The 24,511-nt window shown below is 55.5% G+C and overlaps 1 protein-coding gene across 1 annotated transcript in view; it reads right to left on the bottom strand.

Moving 5' to 3' along the window:
- VIPR2 (vasoactive intestinal peptide receptor 2) overlaps window positions 1-17,193 on the bottom strand; it is a gene marked incomplete at both ends in the record, with an annotated part of 29,806 nt that extends 12,613 nt beyond the window's left edge. Inside the window, 4 exons of the mRNA XM_081101855.1 lie at window positions 3,215-3,312; window positions 3,903-4,019; window positions 14,617-14,716; window positions 17,131-17,193. Coding sequence (XP_080957981.1) covers window positions 3,215-3,312; window positions 3,903-4,019; window positions 14,617-14,716; window positions 17,131-17,193 — 378 coding nt within the window. The remainder of the gene's footprint in view (window positions 1-3,214; window positions 3,313-3,902; window positions 4,020-14,616; window positions 14,717-17,130) is intronic.
- Between the last annotated feature and the right edge of the window lie 7,318 nt (window positions 17,194-24,511).

Below are 24,511 nucleotides of genomic sequence, written 5' to 3'. Positions count from 1 at the left end.
GAGGGTTCGGAAAATGTCCTTAAAATTCTAATTTAGGTTTTTGTCCATTTTCCCTTTATTTTCTGACTGAGGGGTTGTGACTAGCAGCTGGTTCCTTCACGCGGCACGTGTGTCGGGCGGCGGCTGCTGCCTGCTCTCCGCAGACACAACTGTCCAAGGACGCGGCCTCTGAACTACCCAGGCCCCGTCGTCCCCGAGCAGGTGACACCCCAACACCCACTGTTTTCTCCTCCACTGGACAGACCGAGGCGTCTCCTCTTCTCAAACCTGCGGCACAAATTCCGGCCCAAAACAGCCGCCAGATCAGAACCAAGCCGGAGCAGGAGGCGCCGGGCCCCGGGTTCCACGCCAGCAACACGCGCTGGGGAGAGAGCGAGTGGCCGCGGGCTCTCAGCCAGGGCTCTTGGGCTCGACGCCCCATAACCTGTGACTTATTTGCCATCCTGAGCAAACATTTACTTCTATGCTTAATTCTCTATTTTTAATGTGTCCTTTTCCTAAAGCCAGGCCTCACTTTAAGCTCAGGCCACACAGACACCGGGTGGCTCAGGGGAGGGTGTGAACGTGCGGAAAGCGTGTGGGCCTGACGGCGCCCGTGGGCTCCCGACGTCCGGGCTCCCGGCGGGTCCTCATCACGCACCGCGTTGCCAGGCAGACGCTCTCGGGGCTCCATGTGTGAGCTTTGATTCGATGCGCCCCCTAGGACCACCCCCAGGTGGGGAGCGGGGAAGGGCTGCTTCCTTCCTCAGCCCTCCCGGCTGCAGGGGCGCCTGCGATGGGCTCCCGGTCCCCTCACGCTGCCAGCCCCCACGGAGGCCCTGCCTGACCCCACACTGAGTCCCCGTCCAGTCCCCATCATGGACTCTGCATGAGCCTACGTCCTGCCCGGGGCGCCCTCCCCCGAGACGCGGCAGCGGCCAGCATCTCCAGCCCTGGGGTGACTGTCACAGCCCTTCTCCCCTGAAGGCCCAGGTTTGCCTCCGTCCGGTCTGCACCTCGAGGGCCCAGCATCACAAACTGCCAGAGGCCTGAGCCCAGCCTTCGGCTCCCCCCGACGCCACCCCGAAAAGTGTGGGGCTCCCCCAGAGCTGGGCTCTGGGCTCAGCTTTGGCTCCCTTGCCTCCAGCCAAGGAGGGGAGCCTGGGTCCAAGTGGGGCGCTGGTGGCTGTGCCCTCAGGGTCCCCTCACAGTGGCTGAGCCCCTGGGCCTCCCTGCACCCTCTCAGCACACGCTCCGTGCGCAGTCCCGCCTGGCGAGGCTGAGCTCTGGTTCGGGCCTCCATCTCCCTCCTGGGCGAGCACCTTCCATGGGACGCCTGCCCCCCCATCCTGGGGGCGGCGAGTCTCTCCAGCTGAGGAAGAGCCCTTCCTCCAGGCGAGTCCAGGGTGTCTTTGTTCTGGCTCCACTGAAATCAGACTGGCGTGGCTCACGATGGCGCCTCCTGACTCTTCTGAACTGTTTCTCGCGTGCTGGCCAGGTCTCCGCCTGGGCCTGGCGGCTGTTTCCCGGGGGGCCAGGCTGTGCGGCGCGGGCAGCGGGCAGTGTGAACACTGGCTCTGTGCAGGCCGGTCCTCGCGGACACCACCCCCATCCCATCCGAGTCGCCTGCCGGCCTTGTCCTGTCCGCCCCCGGTCCCTGCTCCCTCCCGGCCACCCCGCCCGGAGGAGCCGCGCATGAGGACAGCGCTCACTGGCCCTCGCACCGGGCCGGCCGTTCCTCTGCCTTCACCGTGAAGCGAAGCAGAGACACTGCCTGAGCCATGGCTGAGCTAGCTCGGCAACCGCAAGAAGCCACGTGAGGTCCGAGGACACTCCAGTCCGCCCTCTCCCGCCTCCCGCACGGGCGGCTGGGCACCGGCGGGCGCGTCCCGAAGGGCCCCGTGGGGACACAGAGCACAGGTGCGGGTGGTGTGCTCCAGGTCAGGGAGGGGCCTTCCGGAGGGGACAGTGGCGGTGAGCGGGAGTCACGGCAGTGTCTGGAAGCTGCGGGGAGCAAGCGGCCGTATTTTTAGGGTTATGGCATAATATGGAAGAAATGTGTCCGCCTGATGCATGGGTCGGCTGGAATGCCAGACAGCTCTCAGCTAAATTTAGCAGATGTGTTCTTCAGTCAAGAGCCGTGGCAACTCATACACACTGCAGAGCCTCCGGGAGCACCGCCTGGCACGCCCGCAGAGGTGCCCGCGTGCTGTGGGCCTGCTGTCCCTGAGGGATTTTGGAGAAGCTGTTTTGTTTTCCCTTGAACTTAATTAACCCAACAAAGACTGCACACGAAACACCCAGGGCAGAGTTTGGCTGTGTGTGAGCAGGAAACCTACTGAAATCCTGCGTCTGGGAAGAAGTGAGGGGTGAGGTGAGGGGGACTGAGAGCCGGCGGGCACGGACAGGCCCGCCCCTGCCCTGGATCGGCCTGGCCCCGGGGCGAACGCACCTCACAGATTTCACATTTGAAATGATGCCCCAAACAGCCATGTGTTCAAAGCATCCACGGAGGCTGCATCAGGAGAAAATCAATCGCTTTGGTTTGGGGCCATCGTTTTCTCCACTTTCATACATTAAACTGTTTGGACTTTCTAATCCGTCAGGGACTGTGTGTTCATGAAATTTGCAGAATCTATGAAATGTTTAAGAAGAAAACAGCTCTTCAAGCTGGATGGGGTGCACCAGCTGGACGCCCTGGCTTCACGAGGCAGGGCCTCAGGAGCCCCACCGTGTTACAGACAGTCTTGCTGGGGGCGCCCTCACAGTGGGACCAGGGGGAGACCGGTGCTGGTGCTAGGAGGCCACAGGACCGCAGGAAGGCTACCGTGCTCCCCTCCTGCCTCCCTGACCTGTGACCTGTGCTCCCACCTCCTGGCCCCCGGACCTGTGCAGCCCTGTGGTGCTTGCAGAGGGGACGGGCCAGGATGCAGCCACCCAGCGGATGGACAGACTCAGCCTCCAGGCGACAGAGATGCCACGGGGGATCTGTCTCCGTGCCGCTCAGGGCTCTCACCGCCCACATGAGGAGGAGGGTAACCCGGCAGAGAAACCCCGTGGCCGAGAGGATGCTCTTGGGCTCATCTCAGGCAGGTGGAGCCGCCCAGCACGGCTGCCAGTGGAGAGAGCTGCCTCTCCTGCCCCCACCCACGGGCGACCTGGCGTCCGGCCCAGGAGAGGCAGCGCTGCCGGGCGAGGAGAGGGTCCCTCAGAGGCAGCGGGGCCTCGGCCTCACCTGGCTCCTGTCCTCGGGGTCACGGTAGCCGCACGCGTCCATGAAGTCCGGGAAGGTCTGTGACCACCCCGCGCTCGTGCAGTTCTTGCTGATGTTCCCTGGAAGGTAGAGTGCCGGCGTCCGAACCCCCCCCCCCCCCCCCACAACACACACACTGTACAGGCGCCAGCGGTCTGTTCTCCGAGTCTATACCCTGAACACCTGCCCAGGACGAGAGCAGGTTCCCACAGCCTCCCAACTCCAGGGCTCTTCTCTTGTCTATGTTTCCAGACAGATTTCTTCATGTTACTAAAATCTGGGCCGTTTAAGATGAGGCCAAACCAAACCCCCTTCCGGGGAGCAGCCCAGAGGCCGTGCAGCGAGGAAGCCTGGAGGCACCTTCCCAGGTGCTGGAGACTCAGGGGGAGGCAGGTGCTCGAGTCTCAGAGCCCGCTCAGGGCCGAGGCCGCTGCCATCCAGCCTCACGCCCCGCGCCTCCCTCCCTCCCTCCAGGGTCATGGCCAAGGTTACTGCACTCCCCTGCCTGCCCCACGCCCACTCCAGGGCTCTGGTCCTTGGGTCTGGCGCCTCCCCCTAAGGCTGCTCTGAGGGAGACCCAGCCGGAAGCTCTCCTGCGCCTAAACCCAGGGGCCGCAGGGAAGGAGGAGCCGACCGCCAGGCGCCCCTCAGACACGCACGGACCAAGTACCTGGTTTTCCGTGGAGGCTGCGGAACACCTTGAACACCGTGGGGCAGGGCACCGTGACGGTCTCGCCGATGTCTGCGGGGCGCCAGCACGTGAGGTTGTCCCAGACTCCGCTGCAGGCTGCAGGGCGGGGGGTGAGGGGCAGAGGCACAGTGGCCCCAGAGGGTTGGGTCTGTGCAAATGCTTTGCAAACAGAAAGCCCGTTCATTAGATAATTATCTTGCAAATTATTTTTCTGTGAAATAAACATGCACCAACGATATTACTGAGAATAGCCATAGCTGTGTGCTCCTTCTCATTGGCTTTGCAAAACCACTGGGTCCGTGGTAGGAAGTCCCGAGTGAGCCAGCCGCACAGTCCTTCTGAGCGTCAATAGAATTAGTAAATGTTTCCTGCTGATGTGATCAAATAGGCATCTCTGTGTCTCAGGTTTGGGGGCTCAGGGTCCCCTGGGCCTGTTTCTGTCACCAAGATGTCAGGCCACTTTTAAGAGCAAATGCCCCAGTACCCCTCCACCCAGAACCACAAGCAGAGTTTCGGGGTGGGGGGGATGGAGGGGGTGCAGAGGTGCCCCGAGCCTCGCCACTACAGCGCCCCTCCCGGAGCCCCCGCCTGCAAACAGCAGGGCTGACGAGGAGCTCCCTCCTGTGCAGGACCTGGCGCGGCCGGTCACCTGCAGGCACTTACTCGTAAACACCCGGCAACCCCAATACTTCCGTCCAGGTGACCACGGCCAGGCCCTGACCAAAGCCAGGAGTACAGTCCCAAGAGGAGCCCAGTTGCTGAGTTGTGATAAACCACAGGCAACATTTCAAACCCTCTCTCCACAGAAACCCTCTCCACAAACAGCCCTCCCAGCCGCCCCTCCCCAGTGGGGGGCCGCTGGGGAAGTGACCCTGGCTCGCCCCAGTGCAGGGCGCCTGGTCCCAGCTCTGGGAGGGACCTGTCTTTGGGCCGTTATGACATGCTATATGCCATGTACACATCGAAGTTTTTACAAAGCAGGGCATTGTATGCACCAACCTCTTTCTTGCTCCTGCTTCACAATGAGTCACACGTGTTTTCATGCTGCGCACCTTCATGTTTAAAGGCTTCCTGATATTCCATGGTGTGGATTCAGCACAATTACCCCCATTTCCAAGCCACCAACACCCAGAATATTTGTGACATAAACAGTGTTGGGAGTTCCTTGGGGGTCTAGTTATTCAGACTTAACAGGTGCCCCAGGGCTTGGACTTGTCCTGTCCTTGTCCAGCGATAAGGGAAGGCCCCTCCCATGAATGCTGGCCGACAGTGTGTGATGGTGAGTCGTGAAGTAAACCCAGGCATGACTCGCCAACAGAGAGTAAAGTGTGAACTAGAATCTAACAGTGACGGCCGCGCCAGACCCCCCGCCGACTGCACAGGAAAACAGCTTTACAGTCAGCATCCGGGGACCACTACCTCCTGAGGGACCAAACAGCTTTTGGGGCCGTCGTGGGACGTGTGGTGGGAGCGACAGTGAGGACGTCCTCCCTAAGGAGTCACATCCAAATCGCAGAGCGGTGTCCCAAGAGTCCCCCGAGGGAGGCCTGTCTGGCCACGGAGGCCACGAGTGAAGGGCCCAGAGAGAGCGAGGTGGCTCCGGGAGGCGAGTGAGGCTGGGCTGCAGGGCCACGCGCGCGGTCCAGCAAGGCCTCCAGCTGGCCCCTCTGCCTGCTGGTCTCAGTCACCTCCGTCCTTTTAACCTGAATCGGATAAAAACCAGCAGCAAAGCTGAGCAGATGTTCCCACACGCTTTCTGCCACCAGGCGGGTCTGGATGGCTGGGGTCTGAGTCCCTCTGTGGATGGAAGCAGAGGGGCCTCCTCTCCGCCCACCAGGGGCTGAACAAGGAGATGCCCAAGGTCCTCCGACCTGACAGTCTTTAGAAAGATGAGTGACCTCCAGGTTGGTCAGCGCCTCTGGCTGCTTCCTGTCCCAGAACCCCAGCCTGCCACCGACCTAAAGGCCTCAGAGCCAGATGGAGTGACTCACCAATGGGGTTGGCAAATTCCTTTTTAAAAAGCGACTATGTCCTTCCCCGTGAACCTGGCCATTTGCTGGAACCTGACTCCCAGCCAAGCAGACTCCGCTGCTGGAGGATGCAGGCGGCCTGGAGGAGGTGCTGTCTGCTGCCCTGTCCCTTCAGGGAGGCGCCCAGAGCAGTAAACACAGGCCTGTCCTCCAGCCCGGGGCTGGGAAGCGGGACAGCATGCACCCCTCACAGCAGATGCCCCAGGTTAGTGGGCACCGGGTGTCCAAAGACCACAGACAGGGTGCCCTGTTCTATGACCTCTTCCTGCGCAGGAGATCCGTGCGCCCTGCGCAGCCATCTCCCTCAGGGCCTCGGGGCCTATAGACCAAGCATGTCAAACTCATGGCCTGCAGGCCTCATGCAGCCCACAACGAATATTTTGTAGCAAAGCCAATATAACAGTCTGTAAGAAACATTTTAATAAAAATTTCATAACTTAATTTTTACAATACCCATTATACATAATCTATCTATAATAATAAAAGCATAATATGCTAATTAGACCGGACATTCTTCCAGATGACCTCCCAGATGAAGCCTGGGCTGAGAGGGAAGCCAGTGCCGGCAGCCAGGGGAAGGAAGGCCTACTCTTGCATGAATTTGCTGCACCGGGCCTCTAGCAATATATGAAAGGCTAATACGCTAAGTGTCTGACCGTTTGGTTGCTATGACGTGCACTGACCACCGGGGGCAGATATCAACCAGTCGACCAGTCGCTATGTCGTGCACTGACCACCAGGGGGCAGATGCTCAATGCAGGAGCTGCCGTGACACACACAGAGAAATGGCATTGTGGACCTGGTGCCCACAAAGCAATACTCGGCTTCCTCCAAGTGGGACAAAGGCCCTGCCACCACCCCAGAGCAACAGCCCACCAAACTGCATCCGACGCTGCCCAGACCCCATGGTGCAAAATGCAGCTCACAGTCCAGAAACAGTAATGACATCACATAGCAACACCCAGTTTCCTCTCCCTCGCAACTAGCCTCCTTGCAGTTTCTTCAGCCCAGGAACATGATTTGCTTTATAGCCAGGTGGAAACATTTTACACTTTAACCAAATGTCTGTGAAGCATTTCCTGTGCCTCATCTCATTTGATCCTCACAGAAGTCCTGGAGTAGGTAGATAGGAGACTCAGTGGAATCCTATGTTCTTTTCATTAGCCGGAAAACAGAGATTTAGAAAGCTTAGAAACTTGACCCAACTGAAAAGAAATAAGAAATGGTGGACCTTGAAAATGACTTCAGGTTTTCTCACTGCATAGAATATAGTCAAACACTGTTGCAGTTAAATATTTCACCCTTTGTTCTCCCTGGGTGATCTACAATAATAATCTGCTTCATGTTGATATTTACTGCTGTATTGCTGGCAATTACCTGTTGGGGTGCTTCACTGAGCTGGAAAAAGTTTAGCTACATTAGAAAACAGGTCTAATTAAGCAAGTTTATTCTATATTTATAAAAGGCTCGAGCATGTGTGACACATATAATGCTCTTGCTGGCGCCAATTGCACATGTGTGTTTCCATCTGCCATTGCCGATCGTGAATTTGGTTGACACTTCTATTACAGAGAAAGGGCAAATAGCAATATTAAAATATTTCTTCTAATTAATTTCCTTTCACTGTGCACAAATTTGTGCACCGAGCCACTAGTTATTAATAATAAACTACAACATTCACTAATGATTGATTACTATAATCATGTTGCATTCATTTCCCTTACGCACAGGTGCACCATTTCTCTCCACTAATACTAGCAACGAATATTTTAAGCAGCCGATGGCCACGTCATTAGTCTTTTTTTTTTAAATTAAATCTTTATTGTTCAGATTATTACATTTGTTCCTCTTTTTTTCCCCCCATAACTCCCCTCCTCCCAGTTCCCACCCCACCCTCCGCCCTCATTCCCCACCCACTGTCCTCATCCATAGGTGCACGATTTTTGTCCAGTCTCTTCCCGCATCCCCCGCAACCCTTTCCCCCCCAAGAATAGTCAGTCCATTCCCTTTCTATGTCCCTGATTCTATTATAATCACCAGTTCATTCTGTTCATCAGATTATTTATTCACTTGATTTTTAGATTCACTTGTTGATAGATGTGTATTTGTTGTTCATAATTTGTATCTTTACCTTTTTCTTCTTCTTAAAGGATACCTTTCAGCATTTCATATAATACTGGTTTGGTTGTGATGAACTCTTTTAGCTTTTCCTTATCTGTGAAGCTCTTTATCTGACCTTCAATTCTGAATGATAGCTTTGCTGGGTAGAGTAATCTTGGTTGTAGGTTCTTGGTATTCATCACTTTGAATATTTCTTGCCTCTCCCTTCTGGCCTGCAAAGTTTCTGTTGAGAAATCAGCTGATAGTCATATGGGTACTCCCTTGTAGGTAACTGACTTTCTTTCTCTTGCTGCTTTTAAGATTTTCTCTTTGTTGTTTGCCTTTGGCATTTTAATTATGATGTGTCTTGGTGTGATCCTCTTTGGATTCGTTTTGTTTGGGGTTCTCTGCGCTTCCTGGACTTGTAAGTCTATTTCTTTCACCAGGTAGGGGAAGTTTTCTGTCATTTGTTCTAATAGGTTTTCAATATCTTGCTCTCTCTCATCTTCTGGCACCCCTATAATTCAGATGTTGGTACACTTGAAGTTGTCCCAGAGGCTCCTTACACTATCTTCACATTTTTGGATTCTTTTTTTCTTTTGCTTTTCTGGTTGGGTGTTTTTTGCTTCTTTGTATTTCAAATCTTTGACTTGATTCTTGCGATCCTCTAGTCTGCTGTTGGAACTCTGTATAATATTCTTTATTTCAGTCAGTGTATGCTTAATTTCTAGTTGGTCCTTTATCACAACATCGAGGGTCTCACTAGATTTCTTGAGGATCTCACTACATTTATTGGCGGTTTCTAGAAAGTTTTTGAAAAACCTTAAAAGTGTGGTTTTGAACTCTATATCCAGTAGTTTGCTTTCCTCCATTTCTGTCATTTGTGTCCTGTTTCTTTGTCTCGGCATTTTTTATGCTTCGCTGTGTCGAAAGAGTGGCTTTGTGTGCTAGGTGTCCTAAAGGGCCCAGTGGCTCAGCCTCCCCAATTACCTGAGGTAGACACTCTTGGTGCACCCCTTTGTGGGCTTTGTGCACAGTCTTGTTGTAGTTAAGCCTTGATTGTTATAGGTATCACTGGGAGGATTTGACCTCCAGGCCAATTGGCTGTGAGAAGCAGCTGTGTCTACAGTGGGAGAACTTCTGTGCTGAAGACACCCTTCTGGGGCAAGACTTGCTTCAGTGGGGCTTTGGTGCTCACTGAGTCTGCCCCCTGAGTGTGTCCCTTATGGATCTGTGGAGTTGTAATTGGATGGTCCCACTCTGACCACTGGGTACACTGGCTCTTGGATCTAAGGAGGTGCTAATTTAGCCTTTGCCTGAGGCTACCCAGCAGAAGCCAGCTGTAAAGCAATGCAAGTTGCCCTGGGGCCTTGGGGCAGCTGTAGTTTGTTAAGTAATTTTCAGATTACAAAGGGCTGGGCCTTTCATATGCAAAAGCCTCTGTGCACGGCTTGGGCGGGGCGGGGGTCCCAGGGATCAACAGGGTGGGTGGAGCAAGCAGTGTGGCTGCTCTCAGGCCTGTCCTCAGAGGCCCCTGAGAGAAAGCTGCCCTCTAGTTCCGACCGATGCCAGACAGTCCTGTTTCTCCCGTATGAGTCTGGGTCCCCAGAGACTCGCCCGGAACTGGAGCTCAGAGCCTGAGACTCCCTCCCGATTGAAAAAGACAATTGTGACCTCAGCCGCCAGCCCTCTCCGCATGTGCCTCTGTACCTCTGTATTTTACTTGCGCACCGCACCTCCTCTGAGTCTCAGTGTGCTTTTCTCTTTCCTTCTAGTTGCAGAATTTCCACTCAGCCAGCCTTCCTGTGGTTCCGGCTGATGTCCGTTCTGTCTTTTAGTTGTATTTTTGAAGTGGTTGTGCGGGGCAGCAATCTCCGGTGTTTACCTATGCCGCCATCTTGGTTCTCTCCTTAGTCTTGTACTGACTTGTTTCGTGTGCACAACAGGAAATAATTTGCTTTCGGAGAATAAGAAAAATAGGTTTATTTGCATTATGCTTATTAATTTGTGCAGTTATTCAGTGTCTGGTAAGTTAATGTTCAAGAAAAAATATTAATTTTTTTAAAATTAAATCTTTATTATTCAGATTATTACAGTTGTTCCTTCCCCCCCCCCCCCATACCTCTCCTCCACCCGGTTTCCACCCCACCCTCTGCCCTTACCCCCCACACTGTCCTCATCCATAGGTGCACGATTTTTGTCCAGTCTCTTCCTGCACCCCCCACACCCCTTTCCCCCCAAGAATAGTCAGTCCATTCCCTTTCTATGCCCCTGGTTCTATTATGTTCACCAGTTTACTCTGTTCATCAGATTATTTATTCACTTGATTTTTAGATTCACTTGTTGATAGATGTGTATTTGTCGTTCAAAAAATATTAATTTTTATTAAAATGTTCTATTATTTTATGTTAACATTGACTCATTTATTTCAGCCCTTTGTATTCAGCATGTCTCTTTTGAAATAAACCTATGCTTCTGTGAAAAATTGAAGCTTCTGTTTTTATGTGGCCACACACACTTCCACCTTGTATGTTTGGCCATGTTAGCCTTTGAGCTTGCCACGCTTGCTGTAGACCCACCCCATGTCCTCCTGGGCTTTCCGCCTCAGGCCCGCTCTGCCCTGGGCCTGCACAGGGCAGTGCACACACTGGCTAATTTGACTCTCTGCTGAGAGACCCCTCAACACCTGACCATTCCTGGACCCCCAAGTGGTTAGTTCCCAGGAAAGACCAGGGCCCGTTCCCCTGGGCGCTACAAAGAGCAGCCGCATGACCACCTCAGGGCTCGAGTCTGCAGGTGGCAAGGCTTATTGTGGGGAGCATGTCCTGGGACTGGAACTGACGTGGAAGCTGCTCCCTGAGCCAAGGGTTTTCATAGGAACAGAGAGGAACCAGTTTGAACCTGTCTGTTTGAAGAACACCCTGAGTGCAAGGAACCTTGAACATCCAAATGTGCTGAGGAGCTGTGCCGAGCAGACGCGATGAAGCCTGTGGTGGGGCCCCGGTCAGGCCTGCGCTGCAGGACACACCTCGGGGGGCCTGGGGCGCAACCGCCTGTTCAGGAAGCTGAGCAGGTACAAGCTGCTTCCAGGACGCGTGTGCCTTTCACCCCAGGACGTTCGCTGTGTCACCTTCATCCATCCCTGCTTCCTGATAATACAGTGAAGATTCTCAAAACCGTCCCTCCCACGTCCATGCCGACTTGGGACTCGGTTGTGTCACAGGAACTCTGGTGGGCGGTGCTGGGGAGCTTCGCGGAGGCCTAGTGGGGCCCAGAGGCTGGGACTCCGAGGGGGAGGGGGCGGGGATGGGGGCAGGCCCCCCCTGTGTTCACGGGTAATCTCCCCTAGATTTATGTCAGGGCTTGGCGACGTCCAGGATCGGTCCAGGACATCCATCCAGCAGTGTTACGCGGGCGTGGAACACACCGCTCCGGGGGCTGCCTTCCTGCCTCCAGGGTCTCCGTTCTGGTCCGAACTGCTGCCGCCCCTGGCATCTGGGCTGAGCACAGTGTCAGCAGTGAAAGAAGAAAAGCAGTTCTGCACCCACGTCCTTCTGAGCTGCTCTCATGCCCTTCCTGCCGGCGGGAAGGTGGGTCAGCTGCACATGCCTCCTCCGCTGCGGCACCAGCCTCAATGCACAGAGCCTTCGCTTAGGAAAATGCCCAAGGACTGGCCTGTCACTGTGAGAAGGCCGAAGCCTCCCAGCCGGTGCCCGAGGCGGGGGCTGGGGGGCTGGGGAGGTGGGCGTGAGGACAGGGAAGGCGCTGAGCCGACTGCAGGCTGGTCCCCTGCACCAGGGAGGCGCAGCCACACAGGCCTGCCTGCCACCCGCTCACAGAGCTGGTTAAGTGCCGCTTGCACACGTTTAAGAGCTTGGAATATTTTATGTAAAGTTTGCATTTCTAACGTTTTCTGAAAGTGGAAGCTGGACAGTTTGGTGCCTGCATTTCCTCAGAGTAATGAGCGCGGGCTGAGGAGCACCTGTCCCCCCTGCACCACATCCCTCGCCCCCGTCGGCTCCCCTGCCCACCCGCACACCGCCACCTCCCCTCCCCTCCTGGGCCAGCAGCCCTCGCCTGGCCCTGTGCCCACAGCCCGCACTCCTGAACCGCTGGCCACAGCCCCGGGCTCACAGCTGTGCTCCCCACAGAGTCACAGGTTAGCGGCATGCCACACCCATCCACACGCGCCAACCAGAAACCAAGGCGGCCAGAACTCAAGTGTCTCTTGCATTGACCGGCGTCAATGGCACAGGCTTTCACCAGCAGCCCATCCACCTGACCCCTCCGAGAGGTGTCCTCAGGGACCGTCCTGGGCATCGCTCTGCCCCCCGTGGGGACAATGCACTACTGTTGACCAGATGTGCTTGCTGAAGGCGGGAGATCAGAGAAACGAGGAAGGAAACACTGAGATTCTCCCAGGAGCCCCTGCACCAGCTCTGAGGGCTCGACCGTGTGCTGAGTTTACCAGCCATAAAACTGCCTCCCGCGGGCTGCGATGGCACGGCGACACCCCGCCTGCCGTCTCCGCCGTGGCTGTGTCCAGCTGAACGGGCCTGGGCGGTGTGTCCGGGAGCGGCTGCAGGGACTCAAACACTTGCCCGGGCGGAGAAGTTTCTCTCACGGCTGCGCTGGCAAATCCATGCCGTGTGTGGGCAGCTCCCCGCCTTCTGTGGAGCTCAGCTGCTGTCAGGGGGCGCCCCACCCCTGGGGCTTCACAAAGGGCCTGGCTCACCTACAGGAAGGAGGGTTCTGCCGGACCCTCGACCGCCACCGGCACTGGGGTGTGGGGAGAGGAGGTGGGGTCCCTGGCCACGAACTAGATGATTCTAACCGCCGGCTCTGTCTCCTCTCAGTCTGTCCTCTTCCTACATCTCCGGGACTCCACTGAGGGAGCGGACCCAGTGGACATGACGACTGCTTTGTCACGAGGCCCCAGCTGGCGGGACCCATGTCTCTGATCCTGTAGGACCGACGGTCCGTCCGTGGCTTTGCTCAGGACCGAGTCCCTGTCTGCTGTGAGCTGAGCCGCTCCATCAGCCTTTCCCTGGACACAGCGAGCCCCCGAGGAGGCGTGGCCGCCGGCACCGCAGGATGTGGACCCGTCCTCAGGCCGAGGAGCCCCGAGCGAGGCCGGCACCAACACAAGCGGCAGGTCCCAACGTGACACAAAAGAAAATGTAAAAATTCCCCTTAACATTTCATATTCATCAGCAGTGGGAATGGTAACAATTTAGACATATTTGGGCACATAACATGTTTGTTAGACTAATCGCATGTGTTTCGTTTTACTTGTTTTAATGTGGCCCCTAGAAAATCCAAAGCTACCCAAGTGGCTCCTCTTCTGTTTTTACTGGGCAGGGCCGTCTGCACGGAGCCCGGTGTGCACGGAGCCCGGTGTGCACGGAGCCCGGTGTGCACGGAGCCCGGTCGGCACGGAGCCCAGTGTGCACGGAGCCCAGTGTGCACGGAGCCCGGTCGGCACGGAGCCCGGTCGGCACGGAGCCCGGTCGGCACGGAGCCCGGTCTGCACGGAGCCCGGTGTGCACGGAGCCCGGTCTGCACGGAGCCCGGTCTGCACGGAGCCCGGTCTGCACGGAGCCCGGTCTACACGGAGCCCAGTGTGCACGGAGCCCAGTGTGCACGGAGCCCAGTCTGCACGGAGCCCAGTGTGCACGGAGCCCAGTCTGCACGGAGCCCAGTGTGCACGGAGCCCAGTCTGCACGGAGCCCAGTGTGCACGGAGCCCGGTCGGCACGGAGCCCAGTGTGCACGGAGCCCGGTGTGCACGGAGCCCGGTGTGCACGGAGCCCGGTGTGCACGGAGCCCGGTCTGCACGGAGCCCAGTGTGCACGGAGCCCGGTCTGCACGGAGCCCTCCCAGCCCACCGGCTGTTCTAATACATCGCCTTACTTTGACTTTAATTTTTTCCTTGAAGAGGATAAACTAATGACACAGACCAGAGAGAAGGAAAGCCAAAGGAGGAAGGGCTTGCTACTGTTTATAACCTGTGGTCACGCCAGACCTTCTGAGGCTACACCGTGTGCATGTGCCAGCTCAGGGCCTGCTGCCCCGGCATCTCTGCTCTGACCGGAAGGAAATAAAACCACCATGTTCACTGCATTGACACTAGGCCTGTCTTCAGGAGAATAAAAATCTCCTTTTCCTGTTTGAGTTCTGATAAGCTTCCATTGCTTTTAACTGGACCAAAATTATCTGTGATGCCACTAAGAATTTAAAATACAAGAAATCAGATAAACACTCCTGGAAAACGGAGTTGCTTTTATAAAGCATGGCTACATCCATGAAATTATTTTAGTAACAGTTGCTATTGTTTCAAACCATGGAAACAGTTTCTGTTAAGGACTTAAGCTTTCTTTTTAAAAGTTTGTGAAAGACTTCCCCTCCATATGAGTTTTACCAGAAGTTTATTAAAAAGCGTGAAAATAGACCTTTTTAAAAAAGATACAGGTGACCTGAAACACCTGTTTGCAGAGTGAGGTGTGAGCTGTTTGCCTGCCCGGGTGCCCATCACGGGCACCTCACTCGCCGAGCCCGCCTTACCTTTGTGTGTCTCTGTGTGAGCCGTTAGAAGTTCTGCACATTTTGTTTCCTCCTCCTGTATTTCCAGATGAATTTGGCATTCGGGGTGAATGCTGTTCACCTGGTCAAGGTTTTAAAAAAACAGAAATAAGTAAAAATTCCACCCTAAGCGGACACTCAAGCAAATGTTCATAAAAACCCCCAAACTGGAGTGTTAAACTGCTTCCAAACTAACACTCATTTGAAAGCGATCACCTGCATGTTTCTGGCAGCATTATCTTGAAAAGCTACACTGTTTCCTTTGTGAAGGAAACATAACACAGATATAAAACCTAACAGCACGTCTTCTGAACAGGAAGCAACTCACAGAGCGCGTGGCATGTTGTTAGTGTATGATTAGGTGGCAATAGAGCTCTCTAACCCAATGACCTTTCAATATTCATGTCCTCCGTGGTGTGGCCCTGATTTACTGACAGTGAATCCGTGTCCACTGGCGAGACCACCCGAGCAGCCGGCAGCCGTGGATAAGGGCCGCCTCCCGCCACAGCACGGCCCGTCAGGATAACCTCATCCTGAGGCCGCAGGCCACGTTAGAAACTCCACCTCCGCGCTCGGCCTGCAGGAGCTTTTCAAAAAAGATGAGAGGGGAGGTGGGCAGAGGGCAGGTGGACAGTCACATCCCTGCCACTGAACACGACCTTGAGGAGCGGAGACGTGACACAGATAGAGGCCGCGCTGTCTAAGGGCCTCTGTCCTGAGACACGGCTGCTCCGTCTGTGCAGAGGCCCCCCGCCCTCCGCCCCAGGACTCACAGTGCTGGCCGGGGCTGGGCACCCCTCCCACGTCTGAACAGAATTCTGCTTTTATTAAAGAAAGTCATGCGCTTGGGCACGTTCTAGCCCAGGGGTGGGCAAACTGTTTGACTCGAGGGCCACCATGGGTTCTTAAACTGGACCGGAGGGCCGGAACAAAAGCATGGATGGAGTGTTTGTGTGAACTAATATAAATTCAAAGTAAACATCATTACATAGAAGGGTACGGTCTTTTATTTCAATAGTTTTATTCATTTCAAACGGGCGTAGTTTGCCCGCGGCTGCTCTAGCCACTTGCTTCGTTACCCTACTGCTGATAACCCTATGGAAAGGAGTCCATTAAGCTTCCCGCCAGGAACAAGGTCCCTAAGAGAAGTGGACAGGAAACTGAATGCTGATGCTTTCAGCATGTCCATCTGCATCTTTTAAAAAAGCCCGAAGCTGGTTTCCCCAGGATCAGCACTGGGCAGCCACCAGCTGGACAAAGGCCTGGCTTCCCATCGGCCACGCTTTTCCCATGTAAACAGTCGTGGGTTTAAATTTCAGGATTAGGGACATTCTATTGACTTAAAAAAGAAAAAAAAATTGTTAAGGCATTAAAAGACATAATGCCTGACATTTGTGGAACATGCAGAGCGATCACTTATTCTGGGGCATCTGAGAAGTTAAAGCAGCATTAGCCATAATTCTGGGTACTTTTAACACTAGCTCCCCCTTTTTATTAAATTTATTGGGGTGACACTGGTTAACAAAATTATACAGGTTTCAGGCGCACAGTTGTAGGGCACCTCCTCTGTGCCGGTGCTGTGCTCCCACCCAAGCAACTGCCTTTTCCAAAGCGCTGACCTGGACAGCGGTCCTCTGCGCAGCGGCCCAGCCTCTCTCTTTTCTTACCGCCGACCGCCGACCGCCGCCCCCCCTCCCCGCGTCCCCAGTACTCACAGGGTTGGCTGGGGACGTCTGAACAAAATTCCGCTTTTACTGAGTACTGGGGGGCGGGGATGGATGCCTTATAGCACAGGGGGTGTAGGCTCACACCCCTAAATCCCAAAATGTCTGGCAATTCCAGCTTCTTAGCGCTAAGAAGGTGCTAGAGACCACCCTCCCGGCTGTGACCCCCGGGCAGTGCAGCTTACAGCTTTTTTTAAAAGGTCTTCAAAGAAAAGGACGATTCTTGAGAAGTAATATAATGCACAGATTGAACAAATTTCAGCTCAGTGTATCATTTCCTGCTCTTATATAATAATAAACAAAATCAAAGCAGAATAATTCCAACAGGAAAGTTTCCTGGGCCCATCGCGTCTCGCTGAGACGAAAACAGCAAAACCAGCAGCAGGTTCCCGGGCGGGAGACCCCCTTTTCCCTCCGAAACGCGCGCCCGCCGGCGGCGCAGCCCATCCCCACGCACGGCCCCACGGGGTCCCGGTCCCGCAGGTCCGGGAGGGCGGCAGGGAGGAGGCGGTCACCGCTTCCCGCCCGGCTCCTGTCCGGTTCCTCGCGGCGCCGGGGGTCCTGCTGCCCGGACTCGGGAGGGCGCGGCGAAGGGGTGAGTGGGGAGGGGGGCCCCCCGGGAGCGGGGCGGCGGTCGGGGGTCGGCGAAGGGGTGAGTGGGGAGGGGGGCCCCCCGGGAGCGGGGCGGCGGTCGGGGGTCGGCGAAGGGGTGAGTGGCGGGGGGGCCCGGGAGCGGGGCGGCGGTCGGGGGTCGGGCGCGCGGCGCACTCACCGGGGCGAGCAGCCAGCCGCAGCAGGTCAGCAGCGCGGGCGGCAGCAGCGCCGGCGCCCTCATCTCGGCTCCGCGGCTTGGACATGGGCGCGCAGCTCGCGGCTCCCTGGACCGCACACCCCGCAGCTGCCGCCCGCGGCCTGAGCGCCTGGTCCCGCCCCTCCGCGCCCCTGGCCCGCGCCCCGCCCCACGGCCCCCGCTCCACCCCGCGCTCCCTCTCCCGAGGCCCCCCTCCCCCTGGTCAGCAGCCGGGGAGCAGGTGAGGAACGCGCACCGGTGGCCAAGGGCGCGCATTGCCGCCAAGTCGGAGCGGAGAGGTCCGGAGAGAGCGGCTGGGAGTGACACCTCCACCCCGTTGGGACAGGGAGCCAGCCGGGCGGAACCGCGGAGGACATGTGCCTATTGCAGGCTCCTCATTGAACAGCCCAGACACCCAAGAAAGACGCAGAAACCCAGTTAGGATGGTGGGCTGCCTGCGGAACCCGTGAGGTTGTGTTGGGGCAACTGAAAATTAAGAAAATTGGATGCGTGTGTGTGTGTGTGTGTGTCTGTGTGTGTGTGTGTGTGTCTGTGTGTGTGTGTGTGTCTGTGTCTGTGTGTGTGTCTGTGTGTGTGTCTGTGTCTCTGTGTGTGTGTGTTCGTGTGTGTCTGTGTCTGTGTGTGTCTCTGTGTGTGTCTCTGTGTGTGTCTGTGTGTGTCTCTGTGTGTCTTTGTGTGTGTCTGTGTGTGTGTCTGTGTCTGTGTGTGTGTCTGTGTGTGTCTGTGTGTGTGTCTGTGTCTGTGTGTGTCTCTGTGTGTGCCTGTGTGTGTCTGTGTGTGTCTCTGTGTCTGTGTCTGTGTGTGTCTGTGTGTGTGTGTCTGTGTGTGTGTGTCTCTGTGTGTGTGTCTGTGTGTGTGTCTGTGTCTGTGTGTGTCTGTGTGTGTGTCTGTGTGTGTGTGTCTGTGTGTGTGTCTCTGTGTGTGTCTGTGTGTGTGTCTGTGTGTGTCTGTGTGTGTCTGTGTGTGTGTGTCTGTGTGTCTGTGTGTGTGTGTGGGGGGGGCTGAGCGTGGTGGCAGGTCTCTGTCCTGTCCCTGCAGAACTCCAGACCTGGGCCCAGAGGTGGGTGGGCGGGGCGGGACCTGCCTCCAGGGCTGGCACAGGTGAACGCTGGAAGGATCCGTGTAGCTTTGTAACTAGGTCATTTGTTATCCAGGAAATGAAAATCACCATAAATGAAAAACAAAACAGGTAATTTTTGTTATGGTTGTAAGTTATTTGGAAACAATTTCAAACTTACACATCAGTTAGAACAAGATGAGCACAGCAGCACCCTCTGTCTTTATCCCCACTGGGCTGTGAGCGCTCCCCTCACCGAGTATCACTTCTGTTCTCTGTGACCACTTACCCCCTAAATACCCATCCATATCTGTCTATCATCTGTCTACCTGTCTGTCTGTCTGTCCATCTATGTGTCATCTACCTGTCTGTCTGGTGGGAACAGCATTCAGGGCCAAGGTCTGAACTCCAGGTATGTGGCTTGGGGCCTGGAAGCTGGCACTGACTGGGTTCAACTGGACAAACATTTCTTTTACACACAGTTCCTCCCTGGACCAGCCACGGAGCTCTTTTGAGCTGGTTGTCTGTCTGTCCATGCGATTCCCATCCTCCGCCTCAGGGAGCTGAGAGTCAGGGTGATTGACAGGCTGCCCTGACCTCAGGAGATACAGGACCCTCGCTGTGGAGTCCGTGGTCCAGCAGACAGGGCAGCGCCAGGAAACGTGTGAAATAATGGGGTACAGGGCGGGCGGAGGAGGGGGGCGGAGTGAGTGCCGGGAGGGACCGCTGATGCTGATGAGACCCAGGCTGGCCTGCAGGCGTCCTGGGAGGGAGCCCTGGGCAGGAGGGATGGGGCAGGGCAGTGCTGAGTGCCGGGAGTGTGGAGGGGCCTGCGAACGAATGGGAGGTCACTGGGCCTCACAGAGGGCACACCCAGCACCGCAGCGCCCGGGGTAGTGACAGCGCACGCTCTGTAGAGCCTGCCTTCCCCACCTTCCTGAGAAGCCCGCGGCTGCTGGGGTGGGCGGACTCACCTTTGTCACTGAAGGTGACTGTCTCTTTGGGGTACACGACCATTCTTCAGGAGTCCCCCCTTCCCCTGGCAGGCAGGGGCGCCTGTGTCCTCAGGGCCGGGGTGCTGGTGTGGCCGTGTCCCCCCTCAGATGCTGCAAGGTCCCGGCCAGGCTCTAGTCTCCAGGCCCCACCAGCTCCCCTCACTCTGACCACACCTGCACTCAGCCCTGAGCCGCGTGCTGAGGCAGCGGGAGGGCTTCGGGCCAGCTCCCTCTCCTGGCACGCCACACCTGGGCTGAGCGCACGCCACACCTGGGCTGAGCGCACGGAGCGCATCTCTGGTGGTGGAAGTGGCCTCGGTCCTGTGCTGCCCGGGCCGGGGCTCAGCTGGAAGCCAGGGGCTGGACAGCGAGGGCGCTGCAGCGTCACTTTGTAACCGACTCTCTGAGGCCCTCTGGCCCCTCTGCCCCACTGGATGAAGAGCTCTGGGGACCACATCTGCTTGGATGGAGGGGACGTGTCCACACCCCGTGAGGCCATTTAAAACTTGCGCCTGTGAAGGACTCGCCACCGGCCTGGCTCTCCTGCCGGTGGTTTTTAAAAGGCTGGGCGCTCTGCTCCTCTCCCCACAAGAAGCCTGGGTGTCGGAGGGGATGGCAGCGTGGGGTCCTTTGCCCACTCACAGCTGTGACGGGGGAGGGGGTGTCAGCAGGTGGTCAAGGGAACACGCTTGGAACCCCGTCTGCCTCCCCCCCCCCCTCCCCGTACCTCCTGGGCTCTGGAAGCATCTGAGAGCCTGTCTTCTGTGCTCCCAGTTCCCACAGCGCCCAGCTTCCTGGCACCTTGGCAGTCCCCACTCTCGGGTGCTCTGTGCACAGGGCTGCTTGTCGCCTCGACCGCATGGCCCAGGAGTTCCTAGCAATATGCCCTGCTGCTCGAGGTGGTCCTGGAGACACGCTGCGTGCCGTGGGAAGCCTTCGCAAACGTTCCTACATCCACAGCGAAGTGCAGCCCGGGGTGCCCTGCTCTGTGCTGCCTGCAGGAGGGACGCCCATGCCGCCCGCAGCCTCCGCAGGTCAGCGCCGTCAGGGCACGTCCGCCCAGTGGCTTCCAGCCCCTCCTATTTTCAAGCCCCAGTCCTGAGCCCTTCTCTGGGATGCTCTCTCTTCTGGATCTTAAACTGCCGGCACCAAGGGACAGCAGAGCGCTTGCTCCCTTTAAACAAAAAGGCTCTTCCCCAGCCCAGTCCTGTGTGGGGCCCTGAACCAGGTTAGGGGCCGACACAGCGGTAGCTTAGGGTCTCTGCCTGCTCCACCTCCAGGGTTAGGAGAGGGTCAGGAAGCCCCACTTACTGGCACAGCCAGGCCCCTTTCTCCACCCAGTGCTGCTGGGCACCCTACCTGCAGGGGTGCCCCTCCAGGTGCCTGCAGCTCCCACAGGTTCTCTCCTGTTGGGATCACCTTCCCTGTCCAGATGGGCCTCTTGGGAGAAAGACCTTCAAGCCGAGCCAACATCTGTGTCATGAAAATGACACCCACCCTGTGCTTGGCCAAGCAGGCAGCCTGCTGGGAGCTCAGCTCCTCTCCAGGCCCAGCTGAAGGGTCACTGCAGCCCCCCAGCAGGAGCACTCAGGCCAAACTTCCAAACCCACCTGGCAGGCAACCCTGGATTTAATCAGAGCTGTGCTCGCCTGTGGGCCAAATGCCGACACAGCCACCCAGCGCCTTGGATGTTCTGTTGGGTAACCTCGCCCCGGCCAGAGGCCTTCAGAAACTGCAGAGACCTGTCCCCCAGGGTCCTCAGAGGAAGGCGGTGGTGGGTCAGATGCGTGGGAAACCGTGGCTTCGTACATCGACTTTATTACAGCAGTTACGTGTCCACCGCGAAACTGAGTGGAAAGTAGGGTTCCTGTACCCACTCCCCGAGTTGCCCCTTATTCACACTCCGCATGAAGACATGTGGTTAAAGCTGACGAGCCTGTGTTGTCACTAACTCAGGCTCATGGTGTACCGTCGGCAGTTTTGTCTTTTCTACTGTCATAGAGTTGGAATCCACAGTGAAGTACGCAGCCTGCGGTCACTTCTGCTTCTGCCACTCAGTCATATACAGGTAAGGATCCTCCATGTTTTTTCGTGGCTCAATTATTCATTTGTTTTTAGAGCTGAACACTATTCCATTGCCTGAAAGGACCACCATTTCTCCATCACCTGCTGAGGGACATCCTGGTTGCTTCTGAGTCTTAACAATCTATATACAGTATATAAACAGGTAATATGCAAATTAGTCAGGCATCAGGACCGCCCGGGAGGAGCTGTGCCTGCAGATAGGCGGGAGGGACCGGTGCTGCCCCCAGCCCCAGCGGCCACACACCAGGGGGTGGGGGCGTGCTCCTAGCGGCCACATCATGGCTGGGAGCGTGGCTCAGAGCACGCCCCTGGTGGGTGGCGGCAGCGGCTGGAGTGAAGCAGCCTGGGTGCCTGGCAGTGGCAGGAACCAAGCAGCCGGGTCCTGGTGGGTGGCGGCAGCGGCTGGAGTGAAGCAGCCTGGGCCCCTGGTGCTGGAGGGAAGCCGGTGCCAGCAACCAGGGGAAAGAAGGCCTATTCTTGCATGAATCTTCGTGCATCAGGGCTCTAGTTATGAATAAAGCTGCTCTGAACGTTCATGAGCAGTTTTTGTGCGGACGTAAGTTTTCAGTTCATTTGGGTAAATACTAAAGAGTACGATTGCACAGATGCAAAAAGACAGAGAGGCTCAGTTACTGTAAAGGTTGACCTTACCAGTGAAGATATCGGCTTAGGACGTAACTGCCCACCATCACTGCTTTTAGTTAAGGTTTAACTTCAGACCATCCTTTGTGGTTACTTTAGGTCTGAGTCTGCAAGACTGCTATGCAGGCCTCCCCTGAGCCTGTCAGCTCAGCATGTGGCCCCTTCCGTCCACACATCCCCCTTTGGTCATAAATCAACCCAAAGGATGCATTGATGACCAAACTTTTGGTTAGATAATGGAGTCCCGCGGTGCTAGGAAGGCTCATTCCTAGGATGTCTCACTGTCAGCATGTCTTGCTGAATAGGTGGACCACTGGGGATGGGGCAAGACCGTAACCTTAGATGGCATTTAAGGTCGAATTATTATTATTATTTAAAAAAGGGCAGGTAAATGGGAGGCAGTCAGGTCCTATACGTCCTGGTTAAAAAGTATTCTGGATCATTTCTAATTTTGAGCCATCATGATCCGAGTCTTTTTGCTGTTTGTCTTAAGTTTTGCTTTTTCTGCATCTAGTATAACATTTACATGAACACAAAAATCACAAAGGTATTGATTACATCCCAGGGTTTGGAATGTGGCACCTGGCTCCCAAAAAAGCAGATTACAGAAGCAGAATTAAGCATGTTAATTACAGTTTTGGGTCTCAGGGTCACTGAATTGACAGAAACACCTTATCCAGAGCCCTTGGGTCTTGAAACCACTGAGTTGCCAGGAACTCATTAAATTTAGAGTAATTGCGCTGCCCTGGCCTTGGGACCATTGAGTCAACTGGAATGCATTATCTGTGGTCACTAAAACGACCTAGGATAATTGCGCTGTCCTGTTTCCCAGGTACAGAAGAATGTGCTTTCCAAAACCAGTAAGATAACAACCAATGGGATAGTCATTCAATCGAATGAGATGATGTATACAATTCAGAAAATCAAAATAACTTTTCCACTGTTAAGCAAAGCAAATAGGTACCATACTTCATTCCCCACTGGTTTTATGTACATGAGTCAAATCATGGACTCATCTTTACTAGTTAGGGGATGGTACTGCCCCCTAACTACAAGTAGTTTGACCGAATTAATTTTTCTAAACTGCCAGCTTGGCACATTTAATTTTTATTTACTCACCCCACTTCTTTTAGGGGCATTCTCTATTCTGTTCCTGCTCTTCTGTCCCCTTGTGCTTCTAGCCCCACTTGTCCCTGGACTTTCTCACTGGCTAGAAAAAACATGTTCTTACAGTTACCAAGTGCCCTCGTGCCACGGTCCCTGTCAGTACTGTCCTCACCGAAGTGCAGTTCCTCTCCTGCGGCGTCGAGCCTCCTCCTGGCCTGCGTGGAGCCCAGGCTAGGGATCTCACGGGTGAGGCGCTGGCTGCCGGGATCAAGGCCGTTTCCTGGTGCAGGAGCTGGGAGTGGTGTAGCCAGGTCTGGATGCGTCATCAGGGCAACAGTGTATAGTCCTTTTCAAGTTGGGGTGAGTCCTTGGGTCCTGAACTTCTTTACCCACACCGAGTCCCCAGGCTGGAAAGGATGTACAGGGTCTGAGGTGGGCACTGGCAGGGCGTCTCGAACAAGCTTATGGGTGGCTCTCTGGGTATACTGCAGAGCCTGCAAGGACTTGAGCAAGGAAGGGTTATGACTTTTAACTTTTAATTTCTCCCCTAACTTTGGTAGGATAGGGGGAGGTTTACCAAATATGATTTCAAAAGGAGAGAACCCCTCCCGGTTGGGGGTACACCTGGCCTGCAAGTAGGCAAAGGGTAGGAGGTTGGTCCAGTTTTCACCGGTTTCTGGGATAAATTTAGTTAAAGTCCTTTTAGAGTCCTGTTCATACCTGCCCTGAATGTGTGGCCGGTATGCACAATGGAGTTTCCAATTTATGCCTAAGACCTTAGCTGTACTTTGAGATACCTTGACTACAAGGCGGGGCTGTTATCTGATCCTATAACTGCTGATAGCCCAAATCTAGGTATAGGCAGTTTCTGTCCTGGTGGCATAGGCTTAAACCCATCCCGAGAAAGAGTCTATAAAAAACTAGCAGGTACTTGTTCACTGATGTCGGTGGCTTAATCTCTGTGAAATCTACCTCCCAATGCTCTCCTGGGGAGTTTCCCCAGGCCTGAATTCCCAGGGGGACCTTCTTTACCTTGCATTTACCTGTGACCTGCCTCACAAAAGTTCAGAAGTCTTGGTGACACCTATGTGGGTAGCCTGGTGTAACTGGGCAACTAAAGTCTGACCTAGAGCCTCTGGGACCAACAGCCTGCCATCTGGTAGAGTCCACCAACCATTTGGTCCTCTGGGAGCATGCTTCTGTTCTGCCAATACCTTCTCTTGTAAAGGCTCCACTGGTTTTGGGGCGGCTTCCTTGGCAGCTTGGTCTGCAGCTCGGTTTCCTTGGGCAGTCTAGGCTGACTACCACCTCCCACTGTCCCATCTTGTACATAACAGTACCTTGTTCGGTGATGATAACGGGACATCTGTCAAGTCTGGGCGAGCTGCGTCTGTTACCTCTATGCAGTTATGGATGGCTCCCCTGGATCATCATCTGGGAGCAGGCTGGCAGGGTT

Source organism: Myotis nattereri (genome assembly GCF_964212035.1).
Source record: "Myotis nattereri genome assembly, chromosome: 11".
NCBI lineage: Eukaryota > Metazoa > Chordata > Mammalia > Chiroptera > Vespertilionidae > Myotis > Myotis nattereri.
The sequence above is the reverse complement of the archived record's forward strand: the minus strand, read 5'-3'. Positions and strand labels throughout refer to the sequence as shown.